The sequence below is a fragment of the Tyto alba genome, unplaced genomic scaffold, assembly GCF_018691265.1.
Source record: "Tyto alba isolate M040663 unplaced genomic scaffold, T.alba_DEE_v4.0 Super-Scaffold_13, whole genome shotgun sequence".
In the NCBI taxonomy this organism is placed as follows: Eukaryota; Metazoa; Chordata; class Aves; order Strigiformes; family Tytonidae; genus Tyto; species Tyto alba.
Genome location: NW_024881275.1, coordinates 40,408,660 through 40,423,226, shown reverse-complemented (window position 1 = coordinate 40,423,226; position 14,567 = coordinate 40,408,660). Strand labels below are relative to the sequence as shown.

At 36.6% G+C, this 14,567-nt stretch overlaps 1 protein-coding gene across 6 annotated transcripts in view; it reads right to left on the bottom strand.

Annotated features, from left to right (window-relative positions):
• SYK (spleen associated tyrosine kinase) overlaps window positions 1-14,567 on the bottom strand; it is a 59,334-nt gene that overhangs the window by 2,293 nt on the left and 42,474 nt on the right. For 5 of the 6 annotated variants that reach the window (XM_042787955.1, XM_042787954.1, XM_042787953.1 and 2 more), the window contains 7 exons: window positions 13,030-13,098; window positions 6,307-6,397; window positions 5,442-5,619; window positions 3,990-4,199; window positions 3,359-3,548; window positions 1,842-1,982; window positions 1,487-1,599 (listed from right to left, as the gene is read on the bottom strand). In XM_042787955.1, coding sequence (XP_042643889.1) covers window positions 1,487-1,599; window positions 1,842-1,982; window positions 3,359-3,548; window positions 3,990-4,199; window positions 5,442-5,619; window positions 6,307-6,397; window positions 13,030-13,098 — 992 coding nt within the window. The remainder of the gene's footprint in view (window positions 1-1,486; window positions 1,600-1,841; window positions 1,983-3,358; window positions 3,549-3,989; window positions 4,200-5,441; window positions 5,620-6,306; window positions 6,398-13,029; window positions 13,099-14,567) is intronic. The other variant, XM_042787956.1, reaches the window with a different exon arrangement.

The window sequence follows — 14,567 nt, the reverse complement described above, 5'->3', positions numbered from 1 at the left end:
AGTGATAACTCATTTAAAGCTGCTTACAATATTTTATGGTTACGAAAATGATGCTACAAAATGAATACCAAGTGGCAAATGTTACTACAGAGTATGCCTGTTACTTTGTGGTTGGTGAAGGTACTACAAGAAAGAAATGGTAAATCAGCTCCATTTAATTTTCTACTTCATTTACTTCAGTAATAATCTAGAGAAAATAATATCTATAGTGCCATATCTGCCTTCTACTAGGTACTAGTGTCATACAGAGGGCCTCAGCACCGAGAGGAGCCTATGTACACACTATGTGGCTGTACTGTCTTTCTTTCCTTTATATCTGAAACTCTTTGTTGATCTGGGAGAACACAATTAAAATGACAAGCCCTTACAGTAATACATTACATATTGAGATAGTCACACTGCCTGACTTGAGCCCTAATTTTTTTTTTTCTTTTTCTTTCCAATATTAAAAGTATTTGAGTACAAACAAATAAAAAGCAGCACGCTTTATGATATGCTTATTAATGTTAACAAAAAATTATCTCTTTCACTCTAGAACCGTTACAGCATTCTTTGAGTCAAGCCAAAAGGCAGAAATTATTTTATGTCTCCACATTCTTTCTAGAGTACAGGGTGCAATAAAACTAATAAAGACGCAAGGTACATAAAGTGAAGTACCACAGCTCCTTAAATGGAATCCAGAGACCTTATCTGAACACACGTATTCTCCAGATGGTAGATTGGAAGAATAAGTGACATTACAGTACACTTCGGGTGTTTCCTATAGCTAAAAGTAACTTCAATGAAATAGTTTAAAATTATAAATGATAAAACATTTAAAATAAGTTTTTGCAATATACTAAATAAAAAACAGTATCAGATAGTCTTTCTTATTATTTGTTCTCTATATTTCATAATTCTAACTTCTGAATTGTTATCGATCAGAAAAAATATTTCTGACTTATTAGGCATGACCTGAAAAGATGTGTTGCCTCTCACTAATAAGGAATCCAATGTGGGATCCAATCTGACTACATTCATAAATAAGAGAAGAGAAAAATAGGTCAAAACAATTAATTATTGAGAAATGGAATGAAATTTGGCAATATGACTTTGAAATTTCAGTACAGTCTTGGAAATTAAAATTAAAGAAAATACAGTCCAAAACACAATAAAAATACTTGCTTAATTTCAAACTTTCTTTTCAAAATACATCAGAATGACCTTTCTGTGGAATTTCTTGATTTTTATGATACCCTATTTTTTGTATATAACTGTTCCAGCAAAATCAACTGTGCAAAATCAGCTTCTTGTAGTACACTCACCAAGTCAAATAATTTTTACTTGAAAGTGCAGCTGACTCCTTAATTTGGAGGTTGTTTGTATGCTAAACACCAGCTGAAACCACTTATTTTGAATTACCCTTTCCCCCCATCCCTTTCTGGCTATTAACTAAGTAGATTAAAATACACTACTATTAAAAGAGAGAGCACCACATCACACTCACTTGTATGTCCAACACAACTTCATCAGATCATAGACTTCTGTGGGACAAACTTCAGGACGTTCCATTCGTTCTCCTCTTTCAATCATCTGTGCAACTTCACCACCTTTCATTCCCTGGAACAGGGTGACCAGAACAGTCATCTGAGTTGCAAATGATTACAGCACACATGCTAGTATAAAACAAACAGAGGCTTGGAGTTGATTTTTGGTCTATTCTTTGACTCATCTGTTGCAACAGATGGGGCGCCAAGGCCTGCTTTGGGCTGCAATAACCCTTTTTAGGTAAGAAAATGCATTGGTTCAAATTTGCTCTGAATTTTTACAGACAAAAAAATTTGCTGGATAGAACTACTCACCTTATATGGTTTTTGCCCATAAGAGAAAGCTTCCCACATTAAAACCCCAAAGCTCCAGACATCACTTTTGCTAGAAAATTTGTAGAAATTCATGCATTCTGGAGCGTACCACTTGACTGGCCATTTTCCATGACTTTGTGCCTAAAATAAGTCATAACAGAAAGGAAAAGACTAGACAGGCTAGAGACAGTGGCAAGTAGTAGACAACATCAGAATTCATACCAGCTAAGTTAACTTAGGTCTGCACACATTTGTGCTAAGTACCATAACATTTCTGATGCAGCTGACATTAGAGAGAATGGGTAGCAGCTTCTTCAAAAGTATCACAAAATTGTTCCTACTCTTCCACTTTCAAAATAATGCACTGAAATTAAGTCTATGTTAAAGCAAGGCTTCACTAAATGACCTGGAGCCATGGTTTTAGCAGCATTTAATTTAAAGTAGCTCTTTAAAAGTAAGATTTTTCATCTAGACTCTCCACAGAGGGTAAGAGATACACAACCAGCTACACTGAGTCTCATTATTACTTGAAGCTGATGCTCCATTTCAAAGAACAGCGACCACCTTGTGGCAAACTGCAGTTTGACTAAATTATGCTGTAACACTGTGCTATAACAATGCAAGTGTCAAGCTATCCCAGCACAGTGCTAGATCTAGTGAAAGAACCCCACTGCATTTTGTGGAGTTGTAAAGGAAATGGGCCTTTTATATCAATTCTCAAACCTCTGACAAGCAGCTCTGGCTAGGCTAGTGGCAGTGATTTAAGATGTTACTGCCTTTTCTGGCAGCAGTGACTATTCCCATAGGAAGGTCATCAGAAGGGAGTATGTGCTTGCTCTGCAGCGTTTCATGGTCTGGCTTATTAGTTTTAAACAGCTGATGAAAGGGAATAGGCAGAAGGAAGAAATAATTTGAACTGCAAAAGCAATGTATCAGAAAAAAAGACACAGACACAATTAAAAGCCTTGTCTCCTGTGGATCTTTTTATCTTATTAAATATGACAGTTATTTCAGTCCCTTTAGCTGCACAGAGGTCCAATGAATTTAAAACAAAGTGACACCAATTCTGCTTAGATCAAATTATTATATACCAATGGTATTCCTTCAAAAACCTCCCCAAATTCAGTTCTGTTAGTCAATAATATAGTGTACTAGCCTAAATTTTCCTTGGACATGGTGAATACTGTAAGTGCCAAAAAGTTCTTATCTGCAATAAAGACGTTTCCCACCTTTTATGTAAGGAGATATTTAATTTCCACCACAAATTTCAATCTTCTAATGACAAGTTTACCAGAAGTAAATGGAAGAAGTAAAAGGAGGGACTAGCTTTCTCCTCCCTACATCTCTTAATGCTGATCACGCATTTTGAAAATGAGTGACCTGATGTTGGGCTATAAAATAATGGATGATACAGATTCTTTCAAATTTTACGCTTTTAAAAACAACTGCACTTCGACTGAAAATAACCTTGTTGAGCCATGCTACTTCACAGCTTTCTCGTCTTGTGCAAACCTTACCTTATAATAATTTTCATCAGCACTAAGAGCTTTAGAAAGTCCAAAGTCACTAATTTTGGCATAATGTTGGGTGACTAATAGCACGTTCCTTGCAGCCAGATCCCTATGAACAAAGTTATTCTCCTCCAGGTATTTCATCCCCATGGAAACCTGATGTACCAGCTCTGTTATATTCTTCTCCGTGACATGTCTGAAAATCATAATTGCATTTTTAAGAGGTCAGGAGTTCATTTTCATGACATTTCATGGAGTTCAAATATAAATCTTTACTATGCACTTCCCCACATCATACTAGAAACCGGATCCACTTACATTTAGCAAAGCTTTAATTAGGACAGCATAAGAATGTCCTGAGCAAGACGATGCGTGATCGTATCAATAAATGAGCAGCTGAAAGGCATGTGAAAATTATTTAATTTATTCAAAACACATTATTTTACCAGAAATCCTTGACAGTTAGGAGGCATGTACAATACAATCATGTCCCAATGAAGAGTAACTACAATCATTAATTACTGAAGTAACAACATGTCAATTTAAAATTGCCTTTAAATTAAAAAAAAAAAAAAAAGACCCGTATCTTTTTTCTGCTTTGCATAAATCCTATGAAATGGAATCAAAGCTTACATACCTATTTTTTTGCAAAAATTTATTCAGTGGTCCAAGTTCAGCCATTTCCATTACTAACATCCAGGCCTCAGCTTCACATATGCCTATCATCCGGACAATATATGGGTTATCCAGTTGCTGCATTACATTTGCTTCTCTCAGTAATTCATCCTTTATGGCTGGATCATTACTCTCATTCTTAAGAATTTTTACAGCCACTGGCTTGGCACCCCTACAAAAAAGAATCCAAGTCTGGGATTAGTTGTTGAAAAATTTGTGTGCAAATGCACACAGTCTTCATCTGATCTTTCTGTGCATGTAGTACAAACTGTGACAGAAGACAGAACTGACATTCAGAGGGGGAAAAACCCAACTGTAACATGAGCAGCTCTCTATCAAGTGCTCAGAAGACAGCTAAGGAAAAGAATCTGAGAAAATTATAAATAGTCATAAAAACATCTTAGGTCTGAAAACAAATGTACTGGGCAAAGTTTTCTTGCCCATTCTGGCAAGAATGCCATAAAGGCCTTTCTAAGCACTGAAGTGTTTTGGGGGTAAGACTAGAACACGAAGTGTTGCAAGGCCTCAAAGCAGTGCTCTGAAATCCTGAGAAACTAAGCCTCCTTCTGAAACCCTCAGCTCATACAACTAAGCGAAAGAGTAACTGATGAGATCGGCAGAGCTCAAGTGTGAAACCACATTAGCAAATATACAAGCTGAGACCAGAGCCCTTCAAATCACCTCAGACTGTACTGGAAAAAGAAAAATCTATTCTGGTTTAGAAAACCTTAGTTAAAGAAATGCCTCCAGCTTCAGGTGGTGAAAGTGTGCACATAATCAGCCCATGCACTTAAACAACATACTGATAACTTTTTACTATGAAAATGCATGAACAGTCAGCTGCTCCCACTTCGGCCAGTATAAAGAGGGTCTGTTCCTACTGCAATTACATGATAAAAGAGGTCACAACATGTTCTGTCTTCTTGAAAATCAACATTCCAGCTTCATGAAACAGGTATTTATCATACCTATTTTAGGTGAAAATCTCTTTGCTACAGGTAAGCTGCCCATGGCACACTCCACAATTTCTCAGATGTGCAGATAGGAAATACTGAGTAGCATGACTGCCCATACAAACTATGGAGGAAGTCAGCAGACTTCACACTCTGATACCCCTGATAGGAGATAAAATAATCATAACGGGGGTGCTTCCCCACTTTAGAGACAAAAATAATGGCTGGGATGTGACTATGCTGCAGACAAAGAGGTGTCTGCAAACAGAGGAAAAGAAAATGAGTGTACAGAAAATGAGTGTATGAATGTATGTACAAAGAGAGAGACTGGTGAAGGTTAGCCCAAATCACTTAGGTACAGTCTGTCACCCCAAACAACTTGCAATGATCACTGCTGCTCTAAAAATAAAGGCTAGAGCTTTTACATATTAGACTCCATGAAAATAGAAGGAAACGCTTACTTTTTCATCTTATAGAACCCTTTCTTTACAGTACCAAAGTTGCCAGAGCCAAGTTCTCCTTCCTCCAAGGTTAACAATTTTCTGTCAAGAGTGACATTTTTTGGTTTCATTTCATCTGGATCAGCATATGGACTTTCATAGACCTCAGTATCCATCGGTAAGGCCTCCCTCTGATCACCTGCAGTTCAATCAATGAGAGAATTAGACATTATGTGGGACATTTTTGCTGCCACAGCTACTATATTCACCCTTCCTATGTTAGGGATGATCAGTGTGTTTGACTTAAAAAGGCATTATAAAGAAACACATGCAGTCCAGCTACAGGCACTTTAGAACACACCAAAATGGAGTGACCTCCACCTGGTGACATGCTCTAACTATTGAACACCTGCGTAATGTGAAACCAGGAGGTTCCTTCACAGAAGGAGGGCCAAAGGCTGGCCCTTCTTCTTAGTACTTCCCATTAGTCACCTCAGACAATTCTTCTCTCAGAATGCTGCCTTACATGTAGTTCATTCTTATGCACCCATCTTTAATTGCATTTTACAGAAAGCCTGAGCGCTGACTTGGCACCATGGATGTAACAGGGAACAATTCTTTTTATGAAGTGCAAGGATGCAGCTTATAGAGTCAAGGAAGTAATAATCTTTCACTTCAAGATGGATAAAGGGATTTCTGCTAAACAAATTTTATTACAGGTGATGACATCTGGCATTTTCAGCTACCAGGCTTGAGCTGTGGTAGTGGCTATACCGATACACAACATGGTCTGAAATATATTGCAAGAAAAAAGAAATATGGGTTGAGGAGAGATCTCTGACATTAAGAAAGAAATTGTATTAATGATGTGAATTACGCTGCCTACCTTTTTCTGCCCCTGTAAGACCTCTCTTCCTTTGCAGCACATAAGGATTAAAAGGTGCTTCATCAGGCAGGTGGCCAATAGTTGGTTGAAGCTGTAGCACACAAATAGTTTTTATGTTTAGCAATGAATAGGCATGTTAAAAGCATTTTTCCCCCCCCAAGGATTATGGCATAATGATAGCAAGAGACACACAGGTGAGAATCAGAATATAAGAAAGGGATCTAACAAAGTTTATTTCATCCGGAGTAAATATGCAGGACAAATGAAACATACACTGCTAAAGCATAAAAAGTTATTGCAAAAATTTCAGAGCATTTGATCTGAGAGAATTAACTGGAATGGGTCATGCACAAATCTTATTCTGCAGATATTAAATTTGTATGCTCTTTTCAAACATGCCTTGTAACACAAGTAGTCATAAAGATTTCTCTTTAATTTGTCCTTCCTCCCTCTCCAAGTCATCTCTCTCCATATCTAGGCCATAAAAGAAATTCCTAGCATGAATGAAACCAAAAAACACTTCCCTGTTTCTCTTGTAGATGTTATAGAGTGATTCCACTTGGAAGAAACTGAAGAAAAAATTATTTTAATAAGTTCGTATAGTGTCATGGACAAACATCATGGACCAGGTACTAGGCCAGTCAGTCTGGATGGAGAAAATTACCTAATTCTTACTGTAATTGAACACCTGGTTCAAACACAAACCTTCTGCCTTTACACTTTGTCAAAGGAATACTTTGGAGCACACAAACCATGACAGCAGAAACAGCGTGTTCTGGAGCTCTTTGGCTGAAGGATGAGGCTGGCACAGTAGAGTACAGATGAGAGAAACTTAAACTCTACCCTCTCCTGTCTGTGAACTGTCAGGAACTGCAACTTACAGAACTTATTTCTGCAGTTTAGTCCCTTTTCTCTACCAATGTAGAAACTTTACTTATGAGTGACCTCACCCTCCTAAGAGAGTGTTTTAAAACCAGAAATTCAAACCTCAGCACGAGTTTGCTCAGCTCAAACAGGAAACAAAGGTATATTGTACTTGCAAAATATTGGATAGGAATGTTTTGCCAATATTTGAGTATGTAATCCTTCTTTTTAATAACTCAAGCTTCCAGGGACATAAGTTCCTGCCTGAAACAGTTGTGGTTTTCAAGTAAAGAGAAACAGAGCTTAAGAAATGTCCAGGAGTGAATTATTGGATGCAACAGAAGTTTTATCACCTGGAAACTGCATTTTGTAAGGAAAACGTCTGACACAGGTGGCATGGACCTTTCAATCACAATGAAGTGGTCTACCCAGATGGATGAAGCAGAAAAGGTTTTGCTACATAGATTTTACAGCAAATGCCAAGTAGGAGGCCAACACTTGGCCAGATTCTGACCTTGTGGGATGAACGTAGTCAGCATCAGGGATGGTAAGGGTAATGCCTCTGACCTGAATCGCTTAGTCGTGTGGAACAGTGCTGAAAGTCCATTTGCTGTCAGGGCAAGCCACAAGAGCCCTGAGACAGTTCTGAAATAGGTCAGGGACCAAACTGATCTACCAGTCTCAAGAACAAGGAGGCAAAAGAATGGTATAAAACAAGATCCTCAACTCAATTTTTGTTTTTTCTAGCCTGATATATCTTGCCAAGTCTACAAGTTAAGAACTGTATTTCCAAGACCTGTATCATCCTATTTCACATGAAGGCCATTCACTAACCCAAAAAATCCCAGGTTTGTAAATCAATCCTAAACCTCTCAAGTGATGGGCTGGCAGTTTCACTGTAAAAACTTAGGACAGTCCTTCCCTACACTATGTCAGGATGTACAGGGAAATGCTTATGTTCAGTCGAAAATATTAATAATTTTTTGCAAAGCAAATCCAAATCAGTTGAAATTATATTTACTGAGACCACAGTGACTTTAGTTTGTGCATTCCATATATCCCCTATTGCTTCAGAACACACCAAGAATACTTAGGGGTTTTTATCTTATTGCTAGTTACTATGACCCATTCAGTATTACTACTAAGAAGTGATTGTAGTTCCACTGGATAGCTTCCAGAATGTATTCTTGCTTCCTACCTTAACTATATTTATACTCTAAAAGGGAGATCACTTTGCATTTCAAAAGGTAATTGGGCTGAGTGGATACAAAGCAATATGGACTGACATTAATGCCTGTTGCTAGGCAGATACAAGTACAAAGGAAGCAGGTGTAAATTCCCACATTGCATTAATTTCATGGAAGCCTCTGGTTAACACTTCTTGGCCAACAGGTCTAAAAGTACAGTGGGAAAAAAAAAGAATAAAATATAGGATGAAAATATGGTGACTACCTAAGAAAGGGACCGAGATGTTGATTGTCAGTTTCCAGGATACTGGAAAGAAAGTCATTAAATACTCAGGAATGATAGAATCACAGCTGCAAAGGATACTTTTTGTGTAATTCACCCTTAAAATAATCTTTCTGATAAAAATGCAGTGTGTTCAGAAGATGACATCTAGAAGAGACTGCCTTGTTCTGGGACTCCTTTGCTTTTTGAAAGTTTTGATAGGACTATCAATTATCCCCTGTTCACCGTGGGGACTAGCTCAACTGTGCACCAAAAAGTGTGATGGGAATATCTGAACCCAAGCCCTGAAATGTCCCACAGCACACCCCTCACTTAAAACACTAAAACCTCTCCTGTAGTCACAATTAGGTAAAGTCACATGGGTGTAACTGTAGCTCCAAGCGAACAAATAAAGCATGGCAGCTCTGTTTTCTTTCTTTCCACAGTCAAGTGATGGTTAGAGTTTGTGTAGTTGCTGCTACATGACAAGGAATATAAACTCAGCCCACAGGAGGGTAAGACTTCAGCAGATCTTCCTCATTTTAAGATGAGTAAAAAGATTGCCTGCCATTTTTCCTCATCGTAATCCAAGCCTACAAGAAATGAGACATATGCACTTTGCGAAAGGCCTTTGAAAATGCTAAGCTCAAGGTTTCAAATGGACTTGAACTTAGTGTTTGAAGAAGTGGTACTTTTTTGATAGCTGCATAATGCTGCAGGCTGAATCATAATGATGGAAATTACAAATTCCACTGCAACACCTTGTATAGGTCTGGTAAGCAAGCTTCATTGATAGCTGTTCAACAGGGCAAAAACACTTTAGTACTCAGTCAGTACTGAATAACCCCACAAATTTTAAAAATTTTGGAGGTTATAAGGTCTCAAGCGATTAGTACTAGTTGCAGACTAGAGAGGTAGTTAAATATCCATGATCCTAGGCCTCCGTGGATGAACTGGCACACTTTGGACTGGCCAAACAGAATTCATGTACACCAAATTCATACATCTCAAGAATTCATTCACCAGTGCAGAACTGCTGGTAAAAATACAGCTCTGGCCACGACATAGCTGACTTCTCAGATGGGAGGTATAGAGATGTTTCTGTTCTTTGCAACTCAAGAACAAAATAAAAGAATCAAAACGGATTGGATGCCCTTGTTCAAGAACTGCATTAAAAAAAAAAAAAAAAAAAAAAAAAAAGCACATCACTCCTGTGCTTGTGATTAAAACTCTACAGCTGTGAACTGGAAATGACACAGTGACACAAAATCTAACAAAGTGGGTTCTCTTTCTCAGAGAGTTGCTCGTGTTTGAGTGATAATGCCTTACATATCATTAGTTTTAGCTTAGTTAACTAATGTATATGTATGTGTGGAACGATATTCCCTATTACTGCAGTTTGGTTAAACAGCTTAACAATGGCTTTTTCATTAATACTTCTGGTTGAATTGCATTTGATGTTTCCCTGGCAACTTTTCATCTCATATTAGTAACTTGGGAATATTATGCAGCACTCAGAAAATCTCAATCATTTTTATTTAGTTTTGCCAGTTATGTATTCATGGAATGTAGTACCCTGCATGACTTTGAATAGGATTTTCTAGCACAAAGGTTGGAACTTCTCTCTTTAAGTCAAGCAAGGCTGACTAGAAATGGTTCAGGAATATGTATCATTGCATGTACAGTGATCTGGGTATAGTACAATAAAGTTTATTTTTTTTCAACTGTTGTTTAAATCCAGAGTCCTTTCTGCCCTACACTTTAAAACCAGCAAATTTAATTCGGCATATATTTTTCTGACAAAAGGGATATTTGTCTTAATAGAATTATGGTATTGGGCATGAGATTACTCCTTGTATTCTTACAAGAAGCAGAGAATAAGCAAAATGGCCATGGATTTGCACATCCAGTAAAAAGGAATATAAGAAAAACAGCCCACTAGAGGAGCCTGTTAAAAATGGCACATACTATGTGACACCTTGTGGTACAAACACTTGTGAACTATGCAGCAGGCTGTCATTTTATGATATTATACTAGAAAGCAGTTGTGAGCCTGTCCTGTTTTCACTTTTTTTTTTTTTTTTTTTTTTTTTTTTCCTTCCACTAGGGTTTAAGTTTCATTGGTTAAACTCCTCAGGCACTCACAGTTAAGCTAATCTAAATGTGCCATTCTTCTCGTTATTAGGGACTGGCTATACTGGTGTGGCACTTTTATAATAATATAGCCACATCCATAATGAGAAGAAAGCAGGAGGCAGAGAGTTTGCATTGACTCAAAGATATCTTTCTAAGTGAAAGGAATACCAATTTCTGTGCATGGATAAGGACTTATCCAGATAACCCCTAAGTAGGTCTGATAGCATCTAGCTGATGCAATGAAAAAAGACCCACTTACTGTTTGCTTTAAAATATGAATTAAATGGCTCTAACTAGTCTAAGTCTGATTTTTATAGTAAATATTATAATTCTATAGTACAGAATATACTTATGAAGGCAATCAGTATAGAAAGTGTGATTTCTTTTCAGGTTAATAATTCTGATTTGCGAAAATGCAAACGTATATGTAGGACTATAAAGTCGTCTTATTTTGCTAAACCAAACTGAATAGCAAAACACTTCACAACAAAGACCTTATTAGCATCAGCCAAATCCTCAACGAGCTTTGTCTAAGACATCTTAGTCACCACTAGGTGGCACAAGTTCATTTACATTGTCTAAATTGACAATTTTACGTTAGTGAGTAAAACAGCTTGAAAAATTTTGAACTGTTAAATTATATAAAAATAACCAGTTGTTATTTTTTTTTTTTTAAAAAAAACCAACCGTGATTTTCAAGACTGAGCAAATATAACAGCTTAAATTTTCCATTTTACTGTCTGAAATTTTTTGATGTAAGAGAAGTAACTGACTAATTAACCAGGTCTAAATTAAACTCTGCATGCTGGAGCTAATGGATGGTAAATCTTGGAAATGTTCAGAGCAGGACTTCTGTTTAGAGTCTAAAATTTGGCAATATGATGAAATTTCTGGGTTTGAGTATGCAGGGTTAAGAATGTGTAAATGTTGATCAAATCAGACTTCTGAAATGGTTTTCTTCAAATGTCTTTCTCTGCCAATATGCTTCACTCTGTATTCTGTGTATGTTCCCAAAAGGTGGGAAATAGGTATTTGATGGCAAAAAGCAACCAGAGAGGAGCACAGGTTTTACCAGGTGAACAGACAGCAGAGTGAACAAAGTCATGTGTAAAGAATTCAGATCCCACACTCACTTTTTTGAACAAAAGCAAAACACTTCTCTTGTCTAATGTGTGATAGTATGGCAATATTTTTCAGATGGCCTTATAACATGTCCTGACCCTGTACAAGATTTGTACAAGATGACAGCACATTAAAAATGAGACGTGGGTCCTGTATTGGTATAGAGATGACAACAGCTATTGGTACTTCAGTATAAAAGTGAAGTTATAAAAGAAGAATATTTGCTATTTACCAGGATAATAAAATACAGTATATATCATAGTTTTTCACTCTGAATATCAGTGTACCCCTAGGGCTTTTTATGCCTGCTCATTTTTGTCGAAGAGCAACTGGAAATAAATAAATAAACAAACAAACAAACAAACAAACAAACAAATAAATAAATAAATAGACTTATGGGTGGAATAAATAAATAGACTTATGGGTGGAACAGGGACACACACGTTATTCTCAGCATGCAAACAAAGCTCATAACTACATGCTTCACAACTACATCAATTATTGGACAGCATAATTTTCTGGCCATGCAGCAGCATTTCCATTAGTACAGGGCTGTGGTTCCCCTTGACTCTCTGACACCTTATCACCTTTCTCGTTCTCCTTGGTCTTGTGACATCTTACGCTTGCCCAAATGTAATTAACGTCAATGCATAACAAGATTTGTGCACACAGGCTCTGCAAGAATATACTTTGTGGTCCTTATTAAAAAATTGTTCCCTAGATGTGCTCAGTAATAGCACTGTGTAAGCAAACCAATTTTCTGATTAGGAATTATAGTTCAGAGTGGAAATATTCTGTTCTGCTATAAGAGACTATTTTTTGAAAAACATTTTATCACCTACATTTTATTTGAAGACATGTTGAGATCTGCACTAATATTCTGGGATATGAAAAATTGCTTAAAAATAGTCCCTCAATTTTTAAAACTTCTTTAAAACCATTGTTTTAGTTATAAAATCAAGGCCATAATTATGCAGATGATTAGGAAAGAAGCAGAAAGCTTACAAAATCTTCACAACCTGATTGTTAGTAGCTAAGACACACATTTAGTAACAGCAAGCCAGAAAAGAAGGAAAAAAAAAAAAGAGTGAAATTAGTCAAGTGTAAGTCCTTTTAACTCAGTCAAAAACCTAAAAAAACCATATGAGGCACCTTTTTGCTGCCAGCCTTTGGAAAGGTGTACGATTTGAGTCTTGAGATAATTCCACCTCCTGCCCAACTCTAGAAACCACAATGTCAAAGAGGAACAGTAAATGTGTCAGGAAAATAGCTAAAGGTATTTTATAAAACAGACGTAGTATACAAGAACAAAACACTCCCAACCTTTTTCATGTGTGCCTGCAAGTACACATATGCATCAAACAAACATAGTATAGGAAATCTCAGTATTAAATTTTCTTTCAACTATATTACCCTTAAACAATCTTGATCTGTAGATACACCTTAAGGCAATTTTTAAATTCAAGCACATTACTCTTTCCCCAGATCTTTTACACAGTATGTTTCTCCTGCCTCTTTTACTGAACTTTAGCTACTCCCCAACATATTTAGCAATTTATGTTAATAACTTTAGTGTCTATAAATATGACTAATGTATCAAGCAAGTTTTGAAGCACATCTTTCTCTTACAACAATGTGGTTATTGAAGCAAAAAGTAACTGATATTAATTCCAAACAAAAATGAACAGGCTTTAGATTTTACATGTGCACTTATGTTCTCTATAAAGATACTTTTAAAAGAAATGCCAATATGTTTTACAACAATACATTAATTTAATGAAACATGGCTAATTAGCATTTCTAGGGGTCACTGAGAGATCATATCTGCCTAATTGAAACTTCAATGCAGTACTTACTTACTGACCAAGCATTTGAGTTGATGCTGGAGTTGAAAGACTAATCTGAGACATGTTCTCAGCCACTTCAAACAGCCTCTGAACTGACTGATGATTAGATGTTCTGAACTTTTAAATAACTCATTTGGCCTTTTTTTTTTTTTTTTTTTCTGAAAAGATAGGTTTTCAAATAGGTAGGATTGGTATTTTTCCTATCTTTCTTTTTAAAAAAAATGTTTGCTTTCGCATAAAAAAGGTATCTTTTGTTTCAAAACACCAAGGATAGCCATACAGTCCCTACTCCTGATGGAAGAACAGAAACTTTTGATGCTTGATGGTCTTCATAGCTGTGATACATAAAAATTCAGTTACTGCATATTGAAAAAGCTCACCAAATCTGCTATTTTCTATTACTTCACAAAATTCTCTTTCCATATTGGAAATAAATTAAATCTGAAGCACTTCTTAGCTATAGTTTTGCAACAGATAAATTCTCTAAGAGGTTAAGTGCTCTTTTGCACATGATGAGCATGGTTCATTACATTTTTCGGACATGAGCAGCTCCCAGCACTTGACCTGGCAGCCACCTGTAATGCCTTGATGGTAATACTGCTTAAATCAAATGTTTGTATTAGAAATACAAATGCATGCCAAGAGAAATACTTAAACAGGGAGAGCAACAGTACTCGTCTGAAGTTAGGCTGTACTCATAAGGTTTAGGTCTGTTATTAATAGCTGATAAACTGTGGCTAAACAAATAAAAACACTGAAAAAGGTTAAGTGAAGAATTTGGCAAGTGACCAGAAGTTGTCAGCTTCACTGTAATGTCAACAACTGATTTTAGGTTCATATCAA